The sequence below is a fragment of the Triturus cristatus genome, chromosome 11 (assembly GCF_964204655.1).
Source record: "Triturus cristatus chromosome 11, aTriCri1.1, whole genome shotgun sequence".
NCBI classification, from domain to species: Eukaryota; Metazoa; Chordata; class Amphibia; order Caudata; family Salamandridae; genus Triturus; species Triturus cristatus.
This window is the reverse complement of record NC_140594.1, coordinates 112,808,530-112,831,811: the sequence shown is the minus strand read 5'-3', so window position 1 is coordinate 112,831,811 and position 23,282 is coordinate 112,808,530. Positions and strand designations below refer to the sequence as shown.

At 51.9% G+C, this 23,282-nt stretch overlaps 1 protein-coding gene across 8 annotated transcripts in view; it reads left to right on the top strand.

The window, feature by feature from the left end:
* The window catches only part of SMPD4 (sphingomyelin phosphodiesterase 4), a 431,863-nt gene that overhangs the window by 234,971 nt on the left and 173,610 nt on the right, over window positions 1-23,282 (top strand). For all 8 annotated transcript variants that reach the window (XM_085636345.1, XM_085636344.1, XM_085636343.1 and 5 more), the window contains 2 exons: window positions 7,514-7,604; window positions 9,568-9,668. In XM_085636345.1, coding sequence (XP_085492471.1) covers window positions 7,514-7,604; window positions 9,568-9,668 — 192 coding nt within the window. The remainder of the gene's footprint in view (window positions 1-7,513; window positions 7,605-9,567; window positions 9,669-23,282) is intronic.

The following is a 23,282-nucleotide window of genomic DNA, read 5'->3' as shown; positions in this document are numbered from 1 at the left end:
GAATACTTCAGCCTATTAAAGCATGTATTTCCAGCTTTTTCCCCAAGAATGTTTTAATATAAGACAAATAAAATCCATACCTTTGCTTCTAGAATCATAAGAGAAACTGGGGGTACACAGAACTTCCCTTTGCAGTTGATCCGTTTGCACACAGCCATAGGCCAGACAGTTATGGTTTCTTCTGAGAGAGAGAGAGAGACATTTCTATAGAAAACAAATCAGCAGTTTTAAAAGCAAATGAATACTTCAGCCTATTAAAGCATGTATTTCCAGCTTTTTCCCCAAGAATGTTTTAATATAAGACAAATAAAATCCATACCTTTGCTTCTAGAATCATAAGAGAAACTGGGGGTACACAGAACTTCCCTATGCCTCATGCCTTGTATAGGCAGTTACTTTTGCTCTTTTTTCTGGTTCATGTGAAAAGGCTCTCTGAAAAATTTCTGGAGGTTTTTCACTCGCTTCAAAGATACTTCTATTGCAATCTGATTTAATTTTGATTTACCTTTGACATCTTTCAAGGGTTCAGTATTTTCACGTTTCAGTAACAAAAATCAGCATTTTTTAAATGTTGGTTTGTTTTATCTCTAAAAGGCAAGAATATGCCATCAGTTTTGGTTAAGTGCCCCTGGTGTGGCAGAAAGAAGGCTGCAAATGGGGATGGAAATTGAATTTAGCTGATCTTTGCGTATATTGTTCCGAGGAAGGTTATCCGATGGTTCTCATCTACACTTAATAATCTAAGTGATAAGTGTATAGAAAGTGTTCTTGTGAAAGTTTAGAGGTGAGATCCTTCTACTCACCACAGGCCTCATAAATCTTTACAGTTAACTAAACAAATGGACCTTTGTACACACAAGTGTTGTCTGTGGCTAAGAAGCTATGTGTTCGAGGCATGTGGGCTGCTGAATTCATATCTGTGCATAGATCGCCGCCTAGTGTTGGGTCCGGATGTTTGCACGTTGTTGTCCTGGAAGAGTCTTCGAAGTATCCTTGGATAGGTGACTCCTCCCCTGGACTACAGTGCGCATGGGCATCCCCTCCATCCTCAGATTGTTTTTTTCCGCCATTGGGTTCGGATGTGCTATCTTAGCTCAAGTTAGGAAAAACTTTTGTCGAGGCCACAAGGCCTTTAGTTCGCGTCGGTACTGTTTATCGATCGGGTTTCGATACTATCTGTTAGTTTACTGACTTTCAGCACCGACTTTGTTCGCATTTACCTGTCCATCGACTACTTCGACGATGGAATCGAGGACGCCATTCAAAAGGTGTCCGGTATGTAATGCGAAGTACCCACACATCGACGTCCATCCGGTGTGCAACAAATGCCTTTCGCCGGACCACGACGAATCGACATGCATGGCCTGTGCCCGATTCCGTTCCAAGAAGACTCTGCGGAATCGTCGAGCGGCGAGGCTCGAGGCGCAGCACGCGGCACCGGCCCCAGCTGACATCTTCGACGAAGCCGACGACGTCGAAGAAGTAGAAGTCTTACCCTCCGGTCCCGTTTCCGACCACGACCCCGGATCGGACGAGGCCGACGAGTCACTCTTCCACAGAGGTGAAGACGACACCGAGGTAGGAGACGACGAGGAGGCCTTAGGGGCCGAAGAGAGTAGCGCCGATGATGAACAAGGCCTACCTGTTCAAACCGAAAACTCACCAGTGCCACAGACTATGGCTCCGGTCGAGGGATCGCCTTCGGGCCTTACCCGAGACCTATCACACAGTCCTTCGGCCCCGCCCTCGGGCCCGGCCTCGGATGTTCAGCGGCAGCCATTACCGCTTAAATCAGCTGGTTTCCCTTCCACGAAACCGAAACCGAAAGCTGCTCAAGCTCCTACGAAATCGAAACTGAAAGTGGCGCAAGTCGGATCGAAGCCTTCAACACCTTCGACGCCAGCGCACCGTGTCGGCACCGACCGCACCAAGAGAGACTTCGGTGCCGAACTCGAAAGGGGCGACGTGGGAGTCGACAAACGGAAGAAGGTCATCGGCGCCGACAAACCTGCTCGGTTACCGGCTTCGACGCCGCCGACGCCTCGCATCACTCCCTCGACGACACCAAAACCTCACGTGTCGAAGACGTCGACGGTGGTCTCCGCACCTCGACTCGATGCACCACTGGCGCCGAAGATATCTACAGCCGCGACCCAGACCGGGGCCACGTCCTCTAAGGCGCCCCGAGTACGACCTGGTGCACAGCCAGGCTGCAAAACCACGGCTGCCCTCCAGGACCCGTCGGGTTCCGGTTCGATCGGGGCTCCAGCGGTTTCGTCGGTGCCGACCAACATTACCTTCGGCTTGCCTCCATCCACAATCCCGAAGGTGTTTCAACTCAGGACACGGGTCACCAAGACTACGGTTACACCTGTTGAGACGCCTCCGTCACACGTCATCGACGCCAACACTGGCAGGATGATTCTCCACGACCGAAGGATAACTTCGGAACCGCCATTGGAACCTTTCAGGATCCCGCTAAAGAGGAAGCTGCCAGTGGACTCAGAACCTCTCCTGTATGAACCTTTCCATTCACCCTACCAGGATCCACACCAGGCCTCCCCCACACGCTCCGACACGGATGCATTGGGGGACTACATGGATGAACAAGTCCCCTACCATGTGGACACGGACCCTGATGACCAGCAGGACCCTGACCAAACTTGGGGCGACCCTGCAGACCCCAGTGCACCTCTGGATGCACAGGACCCACAGCTATATGGGGCAAAAACATCACCCACAGAGGATACTGCAGCGTTCAACGCTCTAATTGAACGTGCAGCAAACAACCACGATGTGCAGCTTCACTCTGATATCATCGAAGATGACTTTCTAATGGACACCTTTGCATCCTCAGAAAGACATGTAAAAACTCTGCCAATGTTGAAGGGAGTCCTCAAGCCAGCCACTGACATTTTCAAGGAACCCACCAGGGCACGAGTGATAAACCCCAGGATCGACAAAAAATACAGATCAGCACCTGGGGATCCTACTTACATCAGAGGCCAATTTCCACTCGACTCCATCGTTGTGGCGAATGCCCGCAAGAGGGCACACTCGCAGACAACGGGTGACGCTCCTCCCCCGGACAAAGAGTCCAAGGTGCTAGAGACCTCCGGCAAGCGAGTTGCCGCACAAGCTGCAAACATATGGCGCATAGCTAACACTCAAGCGCTCCTCGCTCGCTACGATAGAGCGCACTATGACACGCTGGAACAACTTCTTCAACACCTCCCTGACCCCTACAAAGAAGGTGCAGAAATCCTTATCAGAGAGGGACAGCTACTCACAAATGCTGCCATCAAATGTGCACTAGACGCTGCAGACACGGCTGCCAGAGCCATCAACACTAGCGTCATCCTACGACGTCACGCCTGGCTACGTATCTCAGGATTCAAGCCTGAGGTACAAAACAATATACTTAACCAGCCCGTCAACCCCGACTATTTGTTCGGGCCTGAGGTTGACACCACCCTCGAGAAGATAAAAAAGGACACGGACACTGCAAAGTCCATGGGCGCCCTACAAACTCAGTCCTTTCGGAGCGGCTCCTTTCGTCGCCCCGGAAACAAGGGAGCAGGCAGAGGACAGGGGTCACAACAAACATATAACAAGGGCAATACGCAGACCACCTACGATAAGAACACCCGAGGTGGCTATCGTGGCTCCAGTACCAAGGGCAGAGGACGTGGCTACGGCAACACCAGGTCCTCCCCCAAGAACAAGCAGTGACGCCCTCTCCCTTCCTCCCGACCACATAACACCTGTCGGGGGAAGGCTACAACGGTTCCTGTCCATGTGGAACTCCATCACCACGGACAGGTGGGTCAAAGATATTATAAAATACGGTTACTGTCTGGAGTTGACCTCCACTCCACCCACAATACCACCAAGAAACCGTCCTATGTCCTCAGAGCACTTAACGCTCTTACAGCAAGAGGTAGAAAGTATGCTTCTAAAAGACGCTATCGAGGTCGTACCCATCCACGAGCAGGGCACGGGGGTTTACTCCCTCTACTTCTTAATCCCAAAAAAGGACGGGTCGCTCAGGCCTATATTAGACCTGAGACCCCTGAACCAGTACATTCTTTCAGAGCACTTTCACATGCTCACTCTACAGCAAGTTCTTCCGCTTCTCAAGCAGGGAGACTTCCTAGCATCACTGGACCTCAAGGATGCGTATTTTCACATACCCATCCACCCCTCACACAAAAGGTACCTCAGGTTCACTGTTCAGGGGCAGCACTATCAGTTCAAAGTCCTTCCCTTCGGCGTGACAACAGCGCCCAGGGTTTTCACGAAGTGCCTAGCTACGGTGGCAGCACATTTACGGAGACAGCATATACACGTCTACCCCTACCTAGACGACTGGCTCGTTCAAGCGAGGTCAGCCCAGCAATGTGCAAGCCACGTGTCCCGTACCATTCACCTTCTTCACAGTCTGGGATTCTCACTAAATTACCCAAAGTCCCATCTCCAGCCCGCACACGTACAACAGTACCTAGGTGCGACTATAGACACTCTGGCGGCCACAGCTCAGCCAAATTTAGTGAGGATCAACAGCATACAACTGCTGATCTCCAAGTTCAAACCCAATCACTCACTTCCAGCGCGAGTGTTTATGCAGTTGATAGGCATGATGGCCTCCTGCATCTTCATAGTCCCGCACGCGAGGTTACATATGCGCCCACTTCAGGAGTGCCTAGCACGTCAGTGGAATCAGGCTCAAGGACAGTTGAAAGACCTAGTGTTGGTGAGCGGTCGGGCGTACAACTCTCTGCATTGGTGGAATCCACAAAACCTTTGCAAGGGCCGACCGTTCCAAGAGCCTGTCCCACAGATAGTACTGACAGCGGACGCGTCTCTCCAGGGTTGGGGAGCTCATGTACCCCACTACACAGTGCAGGGACTATGGACGACACAACAGAAGAAGATGCACATCAACCTTCTGGAACTGATGGCAATCTTCCTGGCCATGAAGGCTTTCAAAGTACACCTGTGCAACAAGGTCGTGTTGATCCGGACGGACAACATGACCGCAATGTACTACATACAGAAGCAGGGAGGAACACACTCTCCACAGTTGTCTCATCTGGCTCAGAGCATGTGGAAGTGGGCCATTCAGAGGAACATGTTCCTCATGGCAGAACACCTCCCTGGCAAGGACAACCAGATGGCGGATCTGCTCAGCAGACACAGCCACCAGATGCACGAGTGGGAGTTACACCCATCGGTACTCAAACCGTACTTCCAGCAGTGGGGTCACCCAGAGATAGACCTATTCGCGACAAGCGAAAACGCAAAATGGCAAAGCTTCGCCGCCAGATTCCCACATCCGCAGTCGCAGGGCAATGCGATATGGATGAACTGGTCAGGCAGATTTGCGTACGCTTTTCCCCCAGCACCGTTGATACCGCTGGTGGCTCGCAAACTCCGACAACACTCCCTGACACTCGTCCTAGTTGCTCCCACGTGGGCACGCCAGCCGTGGTACACCACCTTCCTCGAACTTTCCGTGGTGCCGCATCAAAGGCTGCGGATCAAACCCGCGCATTTGACGCAGAACCATGGAGAGATTCAGCACCCAGATCCGCAACAGCTGAACCTGGCGATCTGGCTCCTGAAGTCCTAGAGTTTGGCTATCTCAACCTGCCACCTGACTGTATGGACATCATCAAGGAGGCCAGGAGACCCACTACCAGAGCTTGCTATGCAGCCAAATGGAAACGGTTCGTCATTTATTGCGGTAATAATGACGTTAACCCGCTGGACGCATCCATCCAAAACATCATCTGTTACCTCTTACACCTATACCGATGCAATCTGGCGTACACCTCTATACGTGTCCATTTGACCGCGATCTCAGCCTATCTGCAAACCAGGCAGCACCTCTCTCTATTCAGAGTACCTGCCATCAAAGCATTCTTGGAAGGGCTCAAACGAGTCATTCCACCTAGTCACCCACCGGCTCCAATGTGGAACCTCAACTTGGTCCTCACACGCCTGATGGGTCCACCTTTTGAACCTCTACACTCATGCGAGATTCAATTCCTTACCTGGAAAGTGGCCTTCCTTGTAGCGATCACTTCCCTACGAAGAGTTAGTGAACTCCAGGCACTAACCATTCAAGAGCCATTTATACAGGTTCACGCCAACAGGGTCGTGCTACGTACCAACCCCAAATTCATGCCCAAAGTAATATCGCAGTTCCACATGAATCAAACTATTGAACTGCCCGTTTTCTTCCAAAACCCACAAACTGTTGCAGAAAGGGCACTACATACACTAGATGTACGGAGGGCCCTCATGTACTACATCGACAGGACTAAACCCTTCAGGAAGACAAAACAACTGTTCGTTGCCTTTGCCCCACAACACAAAGGTAACGCCATCTCCAAAGCAGGGATAGCCAGATGGATAGTTAAGTGTATTCAAATCTGTTATCAAAAGGCAAAACGCACATTAACTATTCCACCACGAGCCCACTCAACCCGCAAGTTGGGGGCTTCAATGGCCTTCCTAGGAAATATTCCCCTGCATGATATATGCAGAGCAGCCACATGGTCCACTACACACACATTTACAAAACACTATTGCGTAGATGTGCAGTCAAAACAGCAGGCAGCTGTAGGACAGGCTGTTCTCAAAACACTTTTTCAGACCGCTGCAGCTGGCACGGGTAGCCGCCGCCAATAGAGGGCACTGCTATGTATTCTATGCACAGATATGAATTCAGCAGCCCACATGCCTCGAACTGAATATGCTACTTACCAGTATGCATCTGTTCTTGGCATGTAGGGCTGCTGACATTCATATCGCCCTCCCTCCTCCCCGGCGCCTGTCGCAGCTGCAGCTCTCAGAATTACTGCAAGCATGGTCATCACTTTCTGTATCTACTCCATCACTGCCACAATGGCGAAAAACAATCTGAGGATGGAGGGGATGCCCATGCGCACTGTAGTCCAGGGGAGGAGTCACCTATCCAAGGATACTTCGAAGACTCTTCCAGGACAACAACGTGCAAACATCCGGACCCAACACTAGGCGGCGATCTATGCACAGATATGAATGTCAGCAGCCCTACATGCCAAGAACAGATGCATACTGGTAAGTAGCATATTCAATACAAATGTACAGAACTTACCCTATGTTATCTGTTTATCACCTGATTTCCCCTCTGGCTCCCACCCTCTTGAAAGACTCCGGATATATAAATAACTTTGATGGTTAATGTGTCCTGAAGAACTGCACATGAATGTCACTCCTTTGTACTATACTTACAATACTATTTATGTACTAATATGGAAATAGTGTCCCTTGTAACCTGTTGAGATGCTGTTGCTTTGTGTGTTAAAAATCAATAAAAATATTTCACAAAAGTCACTGGTGATCAAGCAGGCATGTAAAAGGGTTTGGGTGTAGGAGAAATTGTGCGTAGCCATTAATGTTGTACTTCCAGCCTGCAATCTGAAACAGTCCATGAAGTGTTTATTACCTTCATTTGTATTCTCAGGGTTGTTATACCACGTTTTGTTCAGCAGAAGCTTTACATATTCCTCCAGCACTGCTTTGGTCATTGGCCTCTGGATGCATCTTTCCGTGCAGTAAGTACCACTTTGGGGAGGTTAAATGGAGTCACACTGCCCAATAAGTTTGTTAACTGCAGACTAAGGCATGATAATGTGAAGACTTAGCAGAGGATTGAGTGAGTGACGGGATGCAGATGCAACTGGATGCCATTATGCAGTTTGTGTTCTTAGGTATTTCTAGGTCTGAAGTGTTTCATATAAATCCGTCTACATTGTTTGGGGTGCAAGCTCCTTGTTCGTACTGTGATGTTTGTGATCGATTCTTCACTTTTCCTGTGATGTTTGCCTATCTTTAAATCGTGTTTATCACCGTGTGTGTTTTAGTCTGCGAGTTACATGTCTGTTCTGCACCATCTGCGATGTGAGTCATGTGACTAACTGGTAGTGTTTGAGGTCATTCCACATGTTTTTCCTGAAGTGTGGTGCTTCTAGGTTGGATGTCCATGCTTCTGTTTTTGGACTGAAGTTGTGTGCTCTCCTTTACTGTTGATATTATTTAGCGAGTTTTTCCTGAAGATCTTGTGGTGTTAGTTACATGCCTTTTATGTGGTATTTAAGCTGCAAGTCATGTCTGTCCTCCAGTGTTTTTACCTTTGCATGTCTGCCATTCAGGGTTTGTAGTGTATTGATTCTATTTTTCTGAATTTTTTATGATCTCATGCTGATCAGCAGCAGTGTGTAGTCTACAGATGAAATTCGTGTAAAGCAGCATTAGGAATGTGTAAACAGTGAACTTTAGTTCTTAAAATTTAGGCCAGGGTTCTGGGAGTAAGAGCTGGGACTAAGAGCTGGGGTGCATGGCCGCAGTTTGCACCAATCTATGCACGCTCATTTGGTGTGCCTGGTGCAGACTAGGGTGGTACGTCTTATTAACAAAGAACTAGCACTCTCTTCAACACAAGCGCTAAAGCTAAGGGTTATCACGTGCTGGAAAAAGTGCTGCAGGGAAACACAGAGCAGAAGTTCAAAATGCTGCAGGATCCTTCAGGGCAGAGCTGAAGGCCTCCAGGAGGATTGATGCAGTACTGGGGTGCACCCATCCTGGGGGCCTTCAGGGGCTAGGTGTGCTTGCAGACAAGTGTTGCTCCTATTGACTTGTCCATACTTTGCAGGCCAAACCTTAGCCTCCCTGTCGGAGGAGGACCACCTCACAGGGTGCAACACGAATGCAGGTACATCAGTCTGTGGGAAGGTAGAATGGGTTACTGCAGCTCCAAGGGTTCCTCTCTGCTGACTCCTAGATGGCACCCTTAGAGGGGTACTTCCTACCGTAAGCTAGATCTCCATGCAAATGAATGAGCAACCTCTCTGCACTGTGGAGGGGCATAATGTGCACCTGCTACTACATAGCGTCCCCTTCTGTAACCCTGAAAAGTGAGTGTAACCTTCTACTGCATTCCTGGGGCATTTGTTAATTCAGATCCTTATTTGTCTCAGTGGTTTGATGCCCACGCCCACAATATCTAGTTTAGCGTTTTTGTTTTTCATGTCTGTTCTACACCATTCGCCGTTTGATTTGACCAGTTGTGCAGCATTTCTTTAGTTTTGTTCTCTATTTACATTTTGAGTCACCTGCCTTTACTGTGTAGAATTTTACATACAATACTTGGGGTGTGCCCCTTCCGTTCTGCAAGGTTTGTGGCAACTGCAGTTGAGTTGCCTGCTGGGTCGGGACTCTGGATACACTTGCAAGCAAGACGTGAGACTCAAAAGTTTCACTTACAGTCTGTATGGTATGTATCTGATATGATTTAATCTATCCTTGTGTGTGTACATGTCTCTATTTGATCTGCCCTGCAGTGTTTTTTTCATTGAGTTTTGTCTGTCCTACAGTGTGAGCCTTTATAGGTAATATCTACGGTGCAGTCTTGCTCAAAGTCTTGAAAACTTCAATGCAACCTCTTTAATTGCTTTTCCTTCATGATATTTTATTTAAAAAATAGCATGACTTACCAACCATTATTTGTTCTGCTTGAAGGTACTGGAGATGTGGCTGAGTTACCTGCAACCGTGGCGATATTCTTTAGAGAAGCAGCCACCAGGCACAGATCCTCTGAACCGAAGTATTCCAGATAAATGGTAAACAATGGAACAATCTACATAGGCTTGGAGGAAGGTGATATATGAGGTGGGGGTAAAGAACCAGATTTGGCCTTGTAAATCTCTCTGATTACTGGGGGTGTTCTGTATCTAAGGCACACTAAGCATATTTGTGACTTGGTGGAATCTTGCAAAACAGATGCATGGTGCACAAAAGACCAATCTGATTAACCTGCCCATGCTTGGTTTTCCATGACGTTATGTATTTCATGTTCCTAGTCTCAATGATCCTTAACACGGCCAGTGTATTTGTTGGAATGCCATTTACGTTTCTTAATAGTTAGCTGATTTTTTTTTTTTTTTTTTTTTTTTTGAAATCGTTTATTACAAGACTCAAAAAATATACAAATATGGGCCTACAACCTTCCGGCCGGCCGCTAGCAATAAAAGGAGCATACGATATACATTTATAAAACACATGGTGCTGCGGCCGACAATGCACAGGAGGTAACATCGTTGCGAGCCACACTATCCAGACCCCACTATACGGTTCCATTTTAAACTTAAAGAACAACAAATACAAACAAACCCACAAGGCAATCCTCAAGCAGAAATAGCAACACGTGCTCCCCTAGAGGGGGGATCCTAGCCATCCATAGGAATCTATGGGGGGGGAGAGATCAGAACTAGGGCTGGGTACACCTAATGCCCAGGTACCGGGGGGATGAGTTGGCTAAGGGGACGGGGCCGGCGACGGATCGGGCAATAACGGTGGAGCACAGATTCCCCCGCGGTAGGCGTTCTAGGGGCCCCATACTTTCACCCATGTCGCAGGCTTACCTCTCGCCACATACACCACCTTTTCCCGCAACATGCACCAATCCATATGTTCCTTCCAGGCCGAGACAGTCGGGGGCCTCTGGGATCCCCACAGTTGGGCAATATCACGCTTGGCAACCATATACCCCAGAGTCACCCACCACGTCTGCGGCACCGAGTAATCGGTAGGCTCCCACACATTCAACAGGCATCTCCTCGCTTCGGGCAACAGCGCCACATGCGTGACCACTCGCAGCACCTCATGCACACCACGCCAGAACCCCTCCACCTCCGGGCACTCCCACAAGATATGCAGAAAAGTCCCCAGCGCACCACACCCACGCTTACACAAACCGTCCTCAGCATAGCCCATACGCAGAAGCTTTGGCCCCGTCATGTAGACCCTGTGGAGTATCTTGAGCTGGACGAAACGAAGGCGAGCCGGTATGGCCACCTCTTTCGGGGAGGCCACCGCGGAGATCCAGTCCTCGTCGTCCAGCTCCAGCCCATCGGCTACCCAAGCCTCACGAAGGGCAGTCAACAAGTCTGAGCGGTCGTTGATCAGTTTTTTGTAGATCAGTGAGATCGTGCTGTCAGGGACGTGTCCATCCAGCACTCTATCCTCCAGGGGGGAACACTCCGGGATGGAGGCAACGTCCGGAAAGACGGAGCCCAGCGCATGCCGGACCTGCAAATACCGAAAGTACTCGCTGCCCTGCAACTGAAATTCCGTCTGCAGCATCTCGAACGTTTTAAATCCTCCCCTCGTCCAGAGATCCCCCACTTTGCTAATGCCTATTAAATCCCACTTCTCAAAGCCCTTCGAGGTCCACAAGGAGCCCAACCGCTCAGATGCGTATAGTGGTGACGCCCGGGTCAAACGGTCCTTCCACCCCATTGCAGCATTGGCCGCGTGCCACACTCGCACCATGACACGCGTGGGGCCCGTTAGGCGAGTGTCGGGCGCGCTAGAGTAGAGCGCTCGATTATGGTCACCACCTGGAAGTAGCATCCTATCCATTTCAAACGCCGGGTTTAAGGCGGGCCCATATAGGCCCTGATTAATCGCAGCTAGCTGGGAGGCCCAATAATACCGTTTAATATCCGGGAGGGCAATCCCCCCGTCATACCAGGGGAGCGTCAGTTTAGCCAGGGCAATACGTGGCCTCCCGTCCCAGAACAGGCGGCGCTGCAAACTCTCCACTTCGCGGAAGTAGCGCGTTGGGACGAGGTCCATAGTGTTCTGCAACGCGTATAGGAAACGCGGCAGCGACATCATTTTAAACAATGCCGCCCGGCCGAGCGGCGAAAGCGGCAAACGCCGCCAGCGCGCGACATCCTCTTTCAGACGCTGGAGGGGGGGAAGCAAGTTCCGATCATACCGAGCCTCCGGGTCCAGAGTAATGAAGACACCCAGGTACCTAAATCCCTGCGGGGCGACCTGGATCGGACAGCCCCGCGGGAGGATAGGAGCCTCCCCAGAGAGAACATACACACACGATTTAGCCCAGTTGATGACCAGACCGGAGTTACGACCGAATGAATGCAAAACATCAACCAGTACTATGAGTGATTTACGTGGGGAAGCTAGGTACAAGAGGATGTCATCAGCGTATAGGGATACGCGGTCTTCATACTCAGGGGTCCAGCGGAGACCACGGATGGAAGGCTCCCACCGCAGCCACTCCGCCAGGGGCTCCAAGGCAAGTGCAAAGAGGAGCGGCGATAAGGGGCAGCCCTGCCGTGTGCCCCGGCCCAGCTCGAACGGAGCCGACACTCTTCCGTTCACCACCACCTGCGCCAATGGGCCTGAATACAGCAATTTGACCCAACTGATGAACCCTGGGCCAAATCCAAAATTCGCAAGCATCGCCCAGATATATGGCCACTCAAGCGTGTCAAACGCCATGGTGGCGTCTAAGGACGCCAAAATGGCCGGCTCCCGTATGAACGGGGCACGTGCGAGCACACCGTGCAAACGCCGCAGATTAAGGGCTGTGTTGCGATGGGGAATAAAGCCAGATTGGTCCTGATGAACCAAATCGCCCACCACGCCGACCAGCCGATTGGCCAGTACCTTGGCGAGAATCTTGGGCTCCGCATTCAGTAGCGAAATGGGCCGATAGGATGTAACCCGGTCCCGAGGTCTCCCTTCCTTGTGAATGACCACGATTGTAGCCAGACGCTGGTCCGGCGGGAGGGAGCCCACCGAGTGTGCCGCCAGGAACATAGCCCGGAGGTGGGGTGCCAGCGTATCCGGTCGCAACTTGTACAACTCGATAGGGAGACCATTCGGACCCATGGCCTTGCCGGAAGCGACCGAGCTATTGGCGAGGGCGATCTCGTCGGAGGTGGGAGCGGCGTCCAACGACACCCTGTCCTCCCCGGAAAGGGACGGCAGCGCGATATCACTGAGCAGGGCACGGGAATCCTCTTCCGAGCAGGGAGACACCGGGGAATACACCCCATGGAAATAATCCGCGAAGCAGGAGACAATTTCTTCTGGCTCAGTTACACACACACCATCCGTTTTCTCAATCAGCGGGACCACCCGATTCGCTCTCTCTTTTTTGTCCAACCACGCTATAAGTTTACCAGCCTTATCACCCACATCATACAGTCGCCCCTGTTGCTCTCTACTGAGGCCCCTGGCCGCCTCCGTGACGAGGGCCCTGTAGGCCGCTTGCTTGAGTTGGAGGACATGTAATGCAGCATCCGTCACCCCACCTTCTAAATTCCCTCCAACTCGGCTATTTCAGCCTCCATCCGGGTCACCTCCTCCCGCTCGCGCCTCCGGGCTGTGGGAAATAAGGGATAGGGCCTCCCCTCGGAGTACTGTCTTGAAGGCCTCCCATAGCGGTACGGCCGAAGGCACAGACCCCACATTCTCATCAAAATATCGCTGAAGGGATTTAATCAATTCAGCGCGAATGGTGGGGTCGCGCAGGTACCAAGGATTGATTGGGACCACCCTACCCTCACCCCTCGGAAAGACATCAAAGTGCAGTAGGAGCGGGGAGTGGTCCAAAATACCCCGTGGCAAATGGCGCACCTCTCCAACCCTCCCAACATAGGCCGCCGGGACAAGGACATAGTCTAGTCGTGAGAGACTACCATGGGCTCCCGAGTGGAAAGTGTACTGCAGCTGCGTGGGGTGTTTTAAACGCCAGCAGTCCACTAATCCAAATGTATCCAAGAGGCCGGGTAGCCACGCCTGTGCCCGGGGGAGGTCCCTAGGGGGGTGACGATCCAAAGACCCAGATACCACCGCATTAAAATCCCCCCCCCACAACTAAAAGCCCCCCCGGAAGGCCGAGGAGAAGGCGCCCAAGGTCCGCAAAGGTGGTCGACTGCAGCCCCGGTGGGATGTATACTGATACAAAGACAACCACTTTGCCCTCCAGTCTTCCCACCAAGACCGTATAACGTCCCCTGTCATCGTGGAGCACCTCATCAATCTCCAACGGGAGCGAGTTCTTCACCATGATGCCCACCCCCTGTGAGCCGGACGTGAAGCCCGAGTGAGCCACTAGGCGATAGCCACGCCGATTCATGGCGCAGAAGGAGTTGCCAATGAGGTGTGTCTCCTGCAGAAAGACTACATCTGGCGAGATTCGCTTCAAAAACTGCAGGACCACACCCCGTTTGATCCTGTCCCCCAGTCCATTCACATTCCAAGACAACAAAGTTAGTTCCCTACCCCCCATCATATACAGAAGCCATCATTCGTCCCCCGGAGAGCACTTTAGAACTAACACAAAAGTACGTTTGCCTTGTGATAAAAACGAACAACACCCCATCCCTACCCACCCACCCCAACAGAACTCCCCCCTCCCTGCACCCCTGCATGAGCCTAAACAGCCCCCCCAACGTGCAGTGTGCCTGTCGCCCCATATATAGTTAGACTAACTAAACCCCCTAGAGGAGGAGGGAGAACCCCCAATAGACCCAACACAACCTCCATAGGAGGGGAACTTACAAAAACTGACGCAGAATCAAAAGTGGCATCATTTTCGTCCAGAGTGAGGCCCAATATTAGACCCTCAGTCCTGATCCAGCGTGCCGTCTCCCCCCGCCGCCCCCCGCCCCCCGATCACGATCCCCGGGCAGAGTATCCAGCCAGTCCCCGGCCGCTTCGGGACGATCAAAGAAGTGCGTGCGACCATCCACCTCCACACGCAGCTTGGCCGGGAAAAGCATGGCGTATTTGAGGTTTAGGTCCCGAAGACGGCGTTTGACGCCTAGGAAGCTCAGTCTCTGCTTCTGGACCGCTGGGGTGAAATCAGGATAAAAATTAACCTCCATATTGTCAAGCTTGACCGGTCCATGCAGTCTGGAGGTTTGCAGGATAGCGTCTCTATCCCGAAAATTGAAAATCCGGGCGATGAGAGGTCTCGGAGGGGCTCTGACCTTCGGCCTTCCCCCGGGAACCCTGTGGGCCCTCTCCACAGCGAAGATTTTGCTCAGCCCCCGTGGCTGGAGATGGGTAGCAATCAGGTCCTCCACAAAGAGATCCGCCGCCGCCTCCTCGCGTCCCTCGGGCACCCCGATAATGCGGATGTTATTCCTCCGTGCCCGACTCTCGGAGTCCTCCAGGCGTCGATCCATAAGCGCAGTCGCCTGACTAAGCCGGCGCACCTCTGTTTGCAAGGCCGCCACATCTGTCGTTAGGCCCGATGCGGTATGGGCCAAAGACTCTACTCGGTCGTTGGTTTTGGAAAGATCGGCCCTCACCAGGCCAACATCCACGAGGACCGAGTCAATCTTCTGCGCCAGTGTATCAAACCGCTGGCCCACCGAGGCCTTCATCTCGGCAATGGCGCCCATAACATCTCGCAGAGTCAGATCTGCGGGCAGGTCTGGGGCATCAGGAGGGCTCTCAGGGGACTTGCGCAGTCCATCGGGAGATCCCTTCTGGAGGGTATAGCGGTCCATACTGTTGGCCTGATGGACGGCGCCACGCCGGGTCGATTTGGTCTTTGCCCCGTCTCCATCTTGTTTCGTGGCCATGGCCACCAGTCTCCCAGTCGCACCAGCCACGTCGTGTAGGGCAGGAAAGCAGGGCCACGAGCTCCGGGGGGGCCCCCTCAGAGCAGCGGGGTGGATCACAGCCTGCAGGCAGGCAGGGTCTCCCAGCAAGGCCACACCACACCAACACCAAGGGCTCCGCGACCCAACCTCGCAGAGACGACAAGGTGGTGCGAAAGCGAAAGTGCGGGGTACGCGAGTCGCCAGGCCCTGCCTGCCGCTGTTGTTCACTTTGTCACTGGATCACCCCACAGCGCAAATCCGGGGTCCGGCGAGGGGAAGGGCCGCACACCTCAATCGGTGCTCACTCCGGTGTCCGAGGTCCGATTCGGAAGCGGGAAACGAGTGCCACCTCAGCTCAGGTTCACCAACATAGTCCCCTCATCCAGGGCAGGATAATTTCAGGATAATCGTAGGAGGTTGCGGAGGTCCTCGGGAGCCTCGCACCTACGCGGTCATCTTGGTTGCGCGCTAGGCTCCTCCTCCAGTTAGCTGATTTTTAACACTTATCTCTTTTGTCAAAGTTTTTTCTTATTTTTGTATTATCTGTTTAGTTTCTATTCAAGTGTTCTTAACAGTTTAGTGGTTTTCTTGACTACTAAAAGGGTTGTTCACTTTTCTGTGAATAAATATTAGAAAAACACAAGAATGCGGCATACAGTGCTGATGCTAAAAGAGGGGGTCCATCCAAGCAAATTATTCAGGTGCACAATGCATTTCAACAGGCTGAAAAAGCCTGAATATCTCTCTAAGTTGCAGTTTCAATGGCCCCTTGGTTCAAAGATAGTAAGTCCATTCAACTGTATCGGATGAGTCCAAGGCATATCATTTACATCAGGAGCAGCCAGATTTTACTGACTTCCCCAATGAAATGATGGATAGTTCATATGTGACTTGATTGGTATCAAGGGTTCCACAGACTCGCATCCTGTTGTAAGAATGCCTAGCTACCCACATGATTTGTTTGGATCGAGAGAGCCATCTTTAGGCCTATTAGATTGACTTTTCATCAAACTGTGGGCCCTTTCCGAAGAAGTCCTACGAGCAATAGAAAATGCTTCTAATTCCACTATTTTTTTATCACTGAAATTCAAAAAGATCTCCTACCACATTTCACCCCTTTGGTAGGTAATGTATATTGTATGCTGGCCGAGACAAAAAAGGGTGAAATGCAGAAGCCGCTGTTATTCCTGGCCACAAATTAAGAGATTTGCTCTAACCCAAACAGCAAGATTTTGGGGGAAGAGGCATACACATTAAGAAAAATGACACATGCAGTATTTGGGAGTGGGTAGATAATTAGTGTGTGGAGATTGCATTGCAGGACATACACCAGTTTAGAGCATTTTGTTGACTTTCGGATGGTGAAAATTCCTATAGTCATCCTATCATCCATTCCTATAATCATAAAATAGCCCTTTATGGTTGTGTGCACTAAGTTTCCAGCTGACTCTTTAACCCCTTCGCTGCGGCGTGAATTCTGCCGCAGCGCTGGGGGGGTTTGGGGTGAGCGCGGCGCCGCCATGCTCATGACGGAACCACGCCGTCATGAGTCACGGGCGAGCTGTGCTCATGACGGCGTGGTTCCGTCATGACTCCACCCACTTTCGCTGATCGCCCGCACAGGCGGGGAAACAGCGCCACGTGGACGGAGCGGCCGCCAACGGCCGCAGCATGACGGAACCACTCCGTCATGAGCACACGGCGCCCGTGGCTCATGATCGAGTGGTTCCGTCAGAAGCATGCAAGGGGTTAAGGATGTGTGCTGGTGAAAACGTTACTTACCTTCTGTGATGTTTTTTCTGGTGGATACTCTAACTACTGATTCCTCACCTCTAGAATATCCTCAGATGCTAGACTGGAACTAGAGAATTTTAGCAACAGTGCTGCTGTGCACCTGTAGTTGACACCACCTGGTTCAGCTGCAACTCCGTACCGTTCCAGAAGTGGCGGAGCTGATCAGCATATAAGGGCCACCTCTGTGTCAGTTTCTTGTGCCTTTCTCCTTCTGGGCGCTGAGACACAGACCGTAGAACAAATTGTCTGAAACAGTGTGCTCATTCCTACTTTGGGGCCCTTTTAGCAGGCCAGTCAACAGAATCGGAAAGTGGGAGGGCAGTGAGAAATCTACAGTTAGGGTTACTTAAGGTAATTAACTTGTTCTTCTGATGGATGATTCTAACCACAGATCCCTAAGTATTAGAATCAATACCATAGCAGTACCTCCCAAGGGTGGGTAATCTGAGGAGTGCACTCAAACCAAATAGTCCTCTAGAACTGAGCGTGCGAAGTAACATTTCCTTCAGACCTGACTGTCAAGGCAGTAGTGTTTCTTGAACTTATGTATCGATGCCAACCTCTTAGCCTGGCAGATACCTAGAACAGGTACCCCTCTCGGAAAAGCCATTGTAGTGCCCTTTTGGAATGAGCTTGCATGCCTTCAGGGACCTGCTTCTTGGAGAGCGCATAGTAACTCTTAATGCAGAGGACCATTCACCTTGACAGGGTCGTCTTGTACATCACCCTGGCTTCCTTTGCACCGCAAAACCCCTCAGAGAGCTGGTCATCCACACAGTGGTCTTTTAGTCGATGTAAACACTCGGGGGCCCTTTTAGGGTCATGACGATGAAGACTCTATTCCTTTTTTGAAGGCCCAGTTGGTGTAAAAAATGCTGCCAGAGTAATCCATTGTCCACAGTGGAAAGGAACCTCAACCCTTGGTAGGAAAGCAGCCTTTGTTCCTCAGTAACAGTTTGTCCGGAAAGAAAGTAGTGTAGGGCAGTTGAACCCAAAGTGCCTGCATTGCAGTTGACTCGTATGCCGTACTGATGTAATGGCAATGAAGAAAATGCATTCTATTGTTGAGAGCCTTAAAAACAGTTCTGCATAAACTCGAAGAGCTTGCACATGAGAAATGTCATGACCAAGTTCAGATCCCCTTGGGACATACCAAATTGTTTGGGGGAAATATGCGAGTCAAACCTTTTATATAAAACACATTACAACCATTGACTTAAAGACAGATGGGTAGGTAAGGTAAAAAAAAAACGGCATAGAACCGTTCACTATGCCATGCACGTACTTGTGTGTATATCTAAAGAACACACAAAAGAACGTCAGAATGTTTCCCTTGCAAGGGGTCAGTGTTTTGGGCGCCATTCCAGACAACAAATTGATCACAGCGCCCAATGTAGATCAACTTCGTTCGAAGGGCGTTTGGCAGCAAGGATAACATCCACTACCTGGATGTGTAAGTTGTGGAGATTCTGATGCATAACCTTGCCCTATTGTACAGACAGGAGTTCCTCCCAAAGCGAGAGCCTGATCGGAGGACAAATGCTCAGGAGCTTTGTGTACCGCTCTCTCCTGGACCAGTCCAGCGTGATCAGAATGACTTGATCTTCCTAAACTCTAAGTAGGAGAGATAGCAGTGGGAATGCGTTCAGGAGGCCTTCCTTCCATTGCAGCCGGCCTTGGAGGAATCTCCAGCGTGTAGAATTGTTTGAACTGTGCATTCTTGACAATGACAAATATATCTAGCCAAGGCACACTCCACTGCTCAAAGACACCCTGTGGCACCTCTGGAATAAGACATCACTCTGGTTCTGCCAGATGATGCCTGCTTAGTTTGTCCGCTCTTGCATTTGGAAACCATTTCTTTTGGAGATGCTGGGCCCACTGGAATCTGAGGCTCAACTTCAGGGCCTACCTATACCACCAAAGCAAAGCCGCAAGCAAGCCCTTGGCCCCGGCTCACGACTCGCGCTGCTCAGACCCTCTCACCTCTTAACCCGGAACTTGGACTCCTTTCCGTGGTTAGAGAGGAGTCTGTACCTATGCCACCAGGTATGATCGATCCTGGGACTCGGTGAGGATGATTCTGATTCTTCTTGGTCTTCTGCCCTCGTGCATCCTTCTTATCTCGATCCAAAAACATTAGGGTCATATCCTGAATGCCCCATCTCGCTGCAGTAGGGAAAAGGTCTAGAGTTGCTCCAGTGAATGAAAGTCTTTGCAGGGGACTCGGTGGGACTTTGGCTCATTGATTGTGAAACCCAATGATGTCAGAAGTGAGGCCGTCACCTGGAGATAGTCTACAACTGACTGCGATGAGCTCACCTTTAGCAGCCAGGCATTGAGGTACAGGTATGTGCCCCTAACCTTCGAAGACGGGCAGCGACCACCACCATCGCTTTTGTGCACACTCGAGTGACAAATGTACGGTCATAGGGGGGCTGTGTAAATTGAAAGTGGTTATGGCCCACCTTGAATTGTAGGTAAAGCTTGTGTGACTGCAGAACGGGTATATGGAAATATAACCACCCCGCAAGTCTAAGGACACTAGCCACTTCTGAGTCTAGAGCTAACAGGATTAGAGTCAAATAGACTATTTTGAATCTGTCCTCCTCCAGAAAGATGTTCTGTGGATGAATGTTCAAATATAGGCCAGAAGCCTCCATCCTTCAGAATGAGGAACCAATGTGAGTTGCATTATCCTCCTCTCTGAGTCCAGTACTTATTCTTTGGCAACTTTAGCCTGCAAAAGGCTGCTTGCCTGCAAAAGGTGGACTTCCTGCCTCAGAGTTGCTGAAAGCTCATCTGAAAGTCACTTCGGTGTGGGAGGATGGTGAGTTAGGGAAGAAATCAAGGCGCATGTCCCTTTGAAACAATGTTTAAGACCCATTTGTCTGAAGTGATGGATATTGAGATAGTGAGGAAATCCTATATTCTGCCTCCAAACAAGGGGGCAAACTAAAGGGTTTTGATAGCCTTAGCATCAAGGGAAGAAGAATTGGAGGATTGTTGTGCCTGCTGGATGGAGCGATGTGTGTTGGAGCCACATCCACAGACTCGAAAGGACTGGTTTGGTTGCTGCAGTACAGGTTAGGAGGGCTAACGCAGTCTGTAACCCAGCACCCTGAAACAGCCTCTGAATTGCATGTATTGGTAGGGAAATTGAGTGGTTGGCGACAGCAGCTCCAAAAATCGTACTGTTGGGCGACTATCCGTGAATCGTTCTAGCCCTGAGTCAACCGTTGAATGCCATGTCAATTAAGGACGGTTGCACCTCTCCTGAAGACTCGTTTGATTGTACCCAGGTGTACCTCCTGGGCATGGTGATGGTGCCAGTAGCTCTGCCAATGCACCCTGTAGGATTCATATTCAATCTGAGTAAATACTTGGCTGCCTTCTGACCAGCTGATAAGATTTGGGCTAGTGACGTCCTAAGGCACGGGTACTCATAGTATGGCCCGCGGGCCGCCAGTAGGCCGGCAAGCCTTCCTTGGCGGCCCGCGGACCTTGCAGGCAACATACCTCTGTTTTTTTATATCGCCCGTTGCAGTAGCACGGAGCTATGGGGGCCGGGCGATTCTTTTAAAAACCATTCACTTGTTAATTAGGCTTTGTTGTATTTCACCTCTTCTTAGCACCCCTGCATCTCCACTCTGATTGAGTGGAGATGCAGGGGTGCTTTTCAGTGGAAATGCAATGGCGCTAAGAAGAGGTGAAATTCAACAAAGCCTCATTAACAAGTGAATGGTCTTTAAAAGACCTGTGAAGTACTTGGGTGCGGCGGCTGTGTGTGTTCCAGGGAAGCCGTCTCCGTGCGGGGTGAGGTGACAGGGACAGCAGGGTGAGGTGAAGGGGGGGCAGCAGCTAGTGAGAGCAGCGGGTGAGTTTACGGCGGAAGGAAGACAGTGCGACAGAGGGAGGGAGAGGGATAGAGAGAGGGAGAGGGGGAAGACAGAGAGCGGGAGACAGAGAGGGAGAGACAGAGAGAGAGGGAGACAGACAAGGAGGCAGAGGGAGAGGAAGGGTTGAGGGAGGGAGAACAGAGGGAGAGGGAGGGAGGGAGACACAGAGAGGGAGACAAACAGAGTGAGTGAGAGAGGGAGAGAGAGACAGAGGGAGGGAGACAGAGAGGGACGGAGACAGAGAGAAAGGGAGACAAACTGATTGAGAGAGAGAGAGAGAGAGAGGGAGGGAGAGGGAGGGAGACGGAGAGAGGGAGACAGAGGGAGGGAGACACAGAGGGAAGGGGAGACAGAGGGAGGGAGACAGGGAGGGAGACAGAGAGAAAGAGAGAGGGAGGGAGACGGAGAGAGGGAAGGGGAGAGAGAGGGAGACAGAGGGAGGGAGACCGAGAGGGACAGAGACAGAGAGGGACAGAGACAGAGAGGGACGGAGACAGAGAGAAAGGGAGACAAACTGATTGAGAGAGAGAGATAGAGAGAGGGAGGGAGACGGGGAGAGGGAGGGAGACAGAGAGAAAGAGAGAGGGAGGGAGACGGAGAGAAAGAGAGGGGGAGGGAGACAGGGAGAGGGAAGGAGAGAGAGGGAGGGAGACAGAGAGGGAGGGAGACAGAGAGGGAGGGAGACAGAGAGGGACAGAGAGGGAGGGAGACAGAGAGGGACAGAGACAGAGAGGGACGGAGACAGAGAGGGACGGAGACAGAGAGGGACGGAGACAGAGAGGGACGGAGACAGAGAGGGACGGAGACAGAGAGGGACGGAGACAGAGAGGGACGGAGACAGAGAGGGACGGAGACAGAGAGGGACGGAGACAGAGAGGGACGGAGACAGAGAGGGACGGAGACAGACTGATTGAGAGAGAGAGATAGAGAGAGGGAGGGAGACGGGGAGAGGGAGGGAGACAGAGAGGGACGGAGACAGAGAGGGACGGAGACAGAGAGGGACGGAGACAAACTGATTGAGAGAGAGAGATAGAGAGAGGGAGGGAGACGGGGAGAGGGAGGGAGACGGGGAGAGGGAGGGAGACGGGGAGAGGGAGGGAGACAGAGGGAGGGAGACGGGGAGAGGGAGGGAGACGGGGAGAGGGAGGGAGACAGAGGGAGGGAGACAGAGAGGGAGGGGGACAAACACAGTGAGTGAGACAGAGGGAGAGAGAAATAGAGGGAGGGGGAGGGAGACAGGGAGAGGGAAGGAGAGGGAGGGAGGGAGACAGAGAGGGAGGGAGAGAGAGAGAGAGGGAGAGAGAGGGAGGGAGAGAGAGGGAGAGGGAGGGAGAGGGAGGGAGAGAGAGGGAGAGGGAGGGAGAGGGAGGGAGAGAGAGAGAGAGGGAGAGAGAGAGAGGGAGGGAGAGGGAGGGAGAGGGAGGGAGAGGGAGGGAGAGAGAGGGAGAGGGAGGGAGAGGGAGGGAGAGAGAGGGAGGGAGGGAGAGGGAGGGAGAGAGAGAGAGAGGGGGGAGACAGAGGGAGGGAGACAGATGGAGGGAGACAGAGGGAGGGAGACAGAGGGAGGGAGACAGGGAGAGAGACGGAGGGGGACAAACACAGTGAGTGAGACAGAGGGAGAGAGAAATAGAGGGAGGGGGAGGGAGACAGGGAGAGGGAGGGAGGGAGACAGGGAGGGAGAAGGAGAGAGGGAGGGAGGGAGAGAGGGAGGGAGAGAGAGGGAGGGAGAGAGAGGGAGGGAGAGAGAGGGAGGGAGAGAGAAGGAGGGAGAGAGAGGGAGGGCGAGAGAGGGAGGGCGAGCGAGAGAGGAGGGAGAGAGAGGGAGGGAGGGAGAGAGAGGAAGGGAGAGGGAGGGAGACAGAGGGAGGGAGGGAGACAGAGGGAGGGAGGGAGACAGAGGGAGGGAGGGAGACAGAGTGAGGGAGGGAGACAGAGGGAGGGAGGGAGACAGAGGGAGGGAGGGAGACAGAGGGAGGGAGGGAGACAGAGGGAGGGAGGGAGACAGAGGGAGGGAGGGAGACAGAGGGAGGGAGGGAGACAGAGGGAGGGAGGGAGACAGAGTGAGGGAGGGAGACAGAGGGAGGGAGGGAGACAGAGGGAGGGAGGGAGG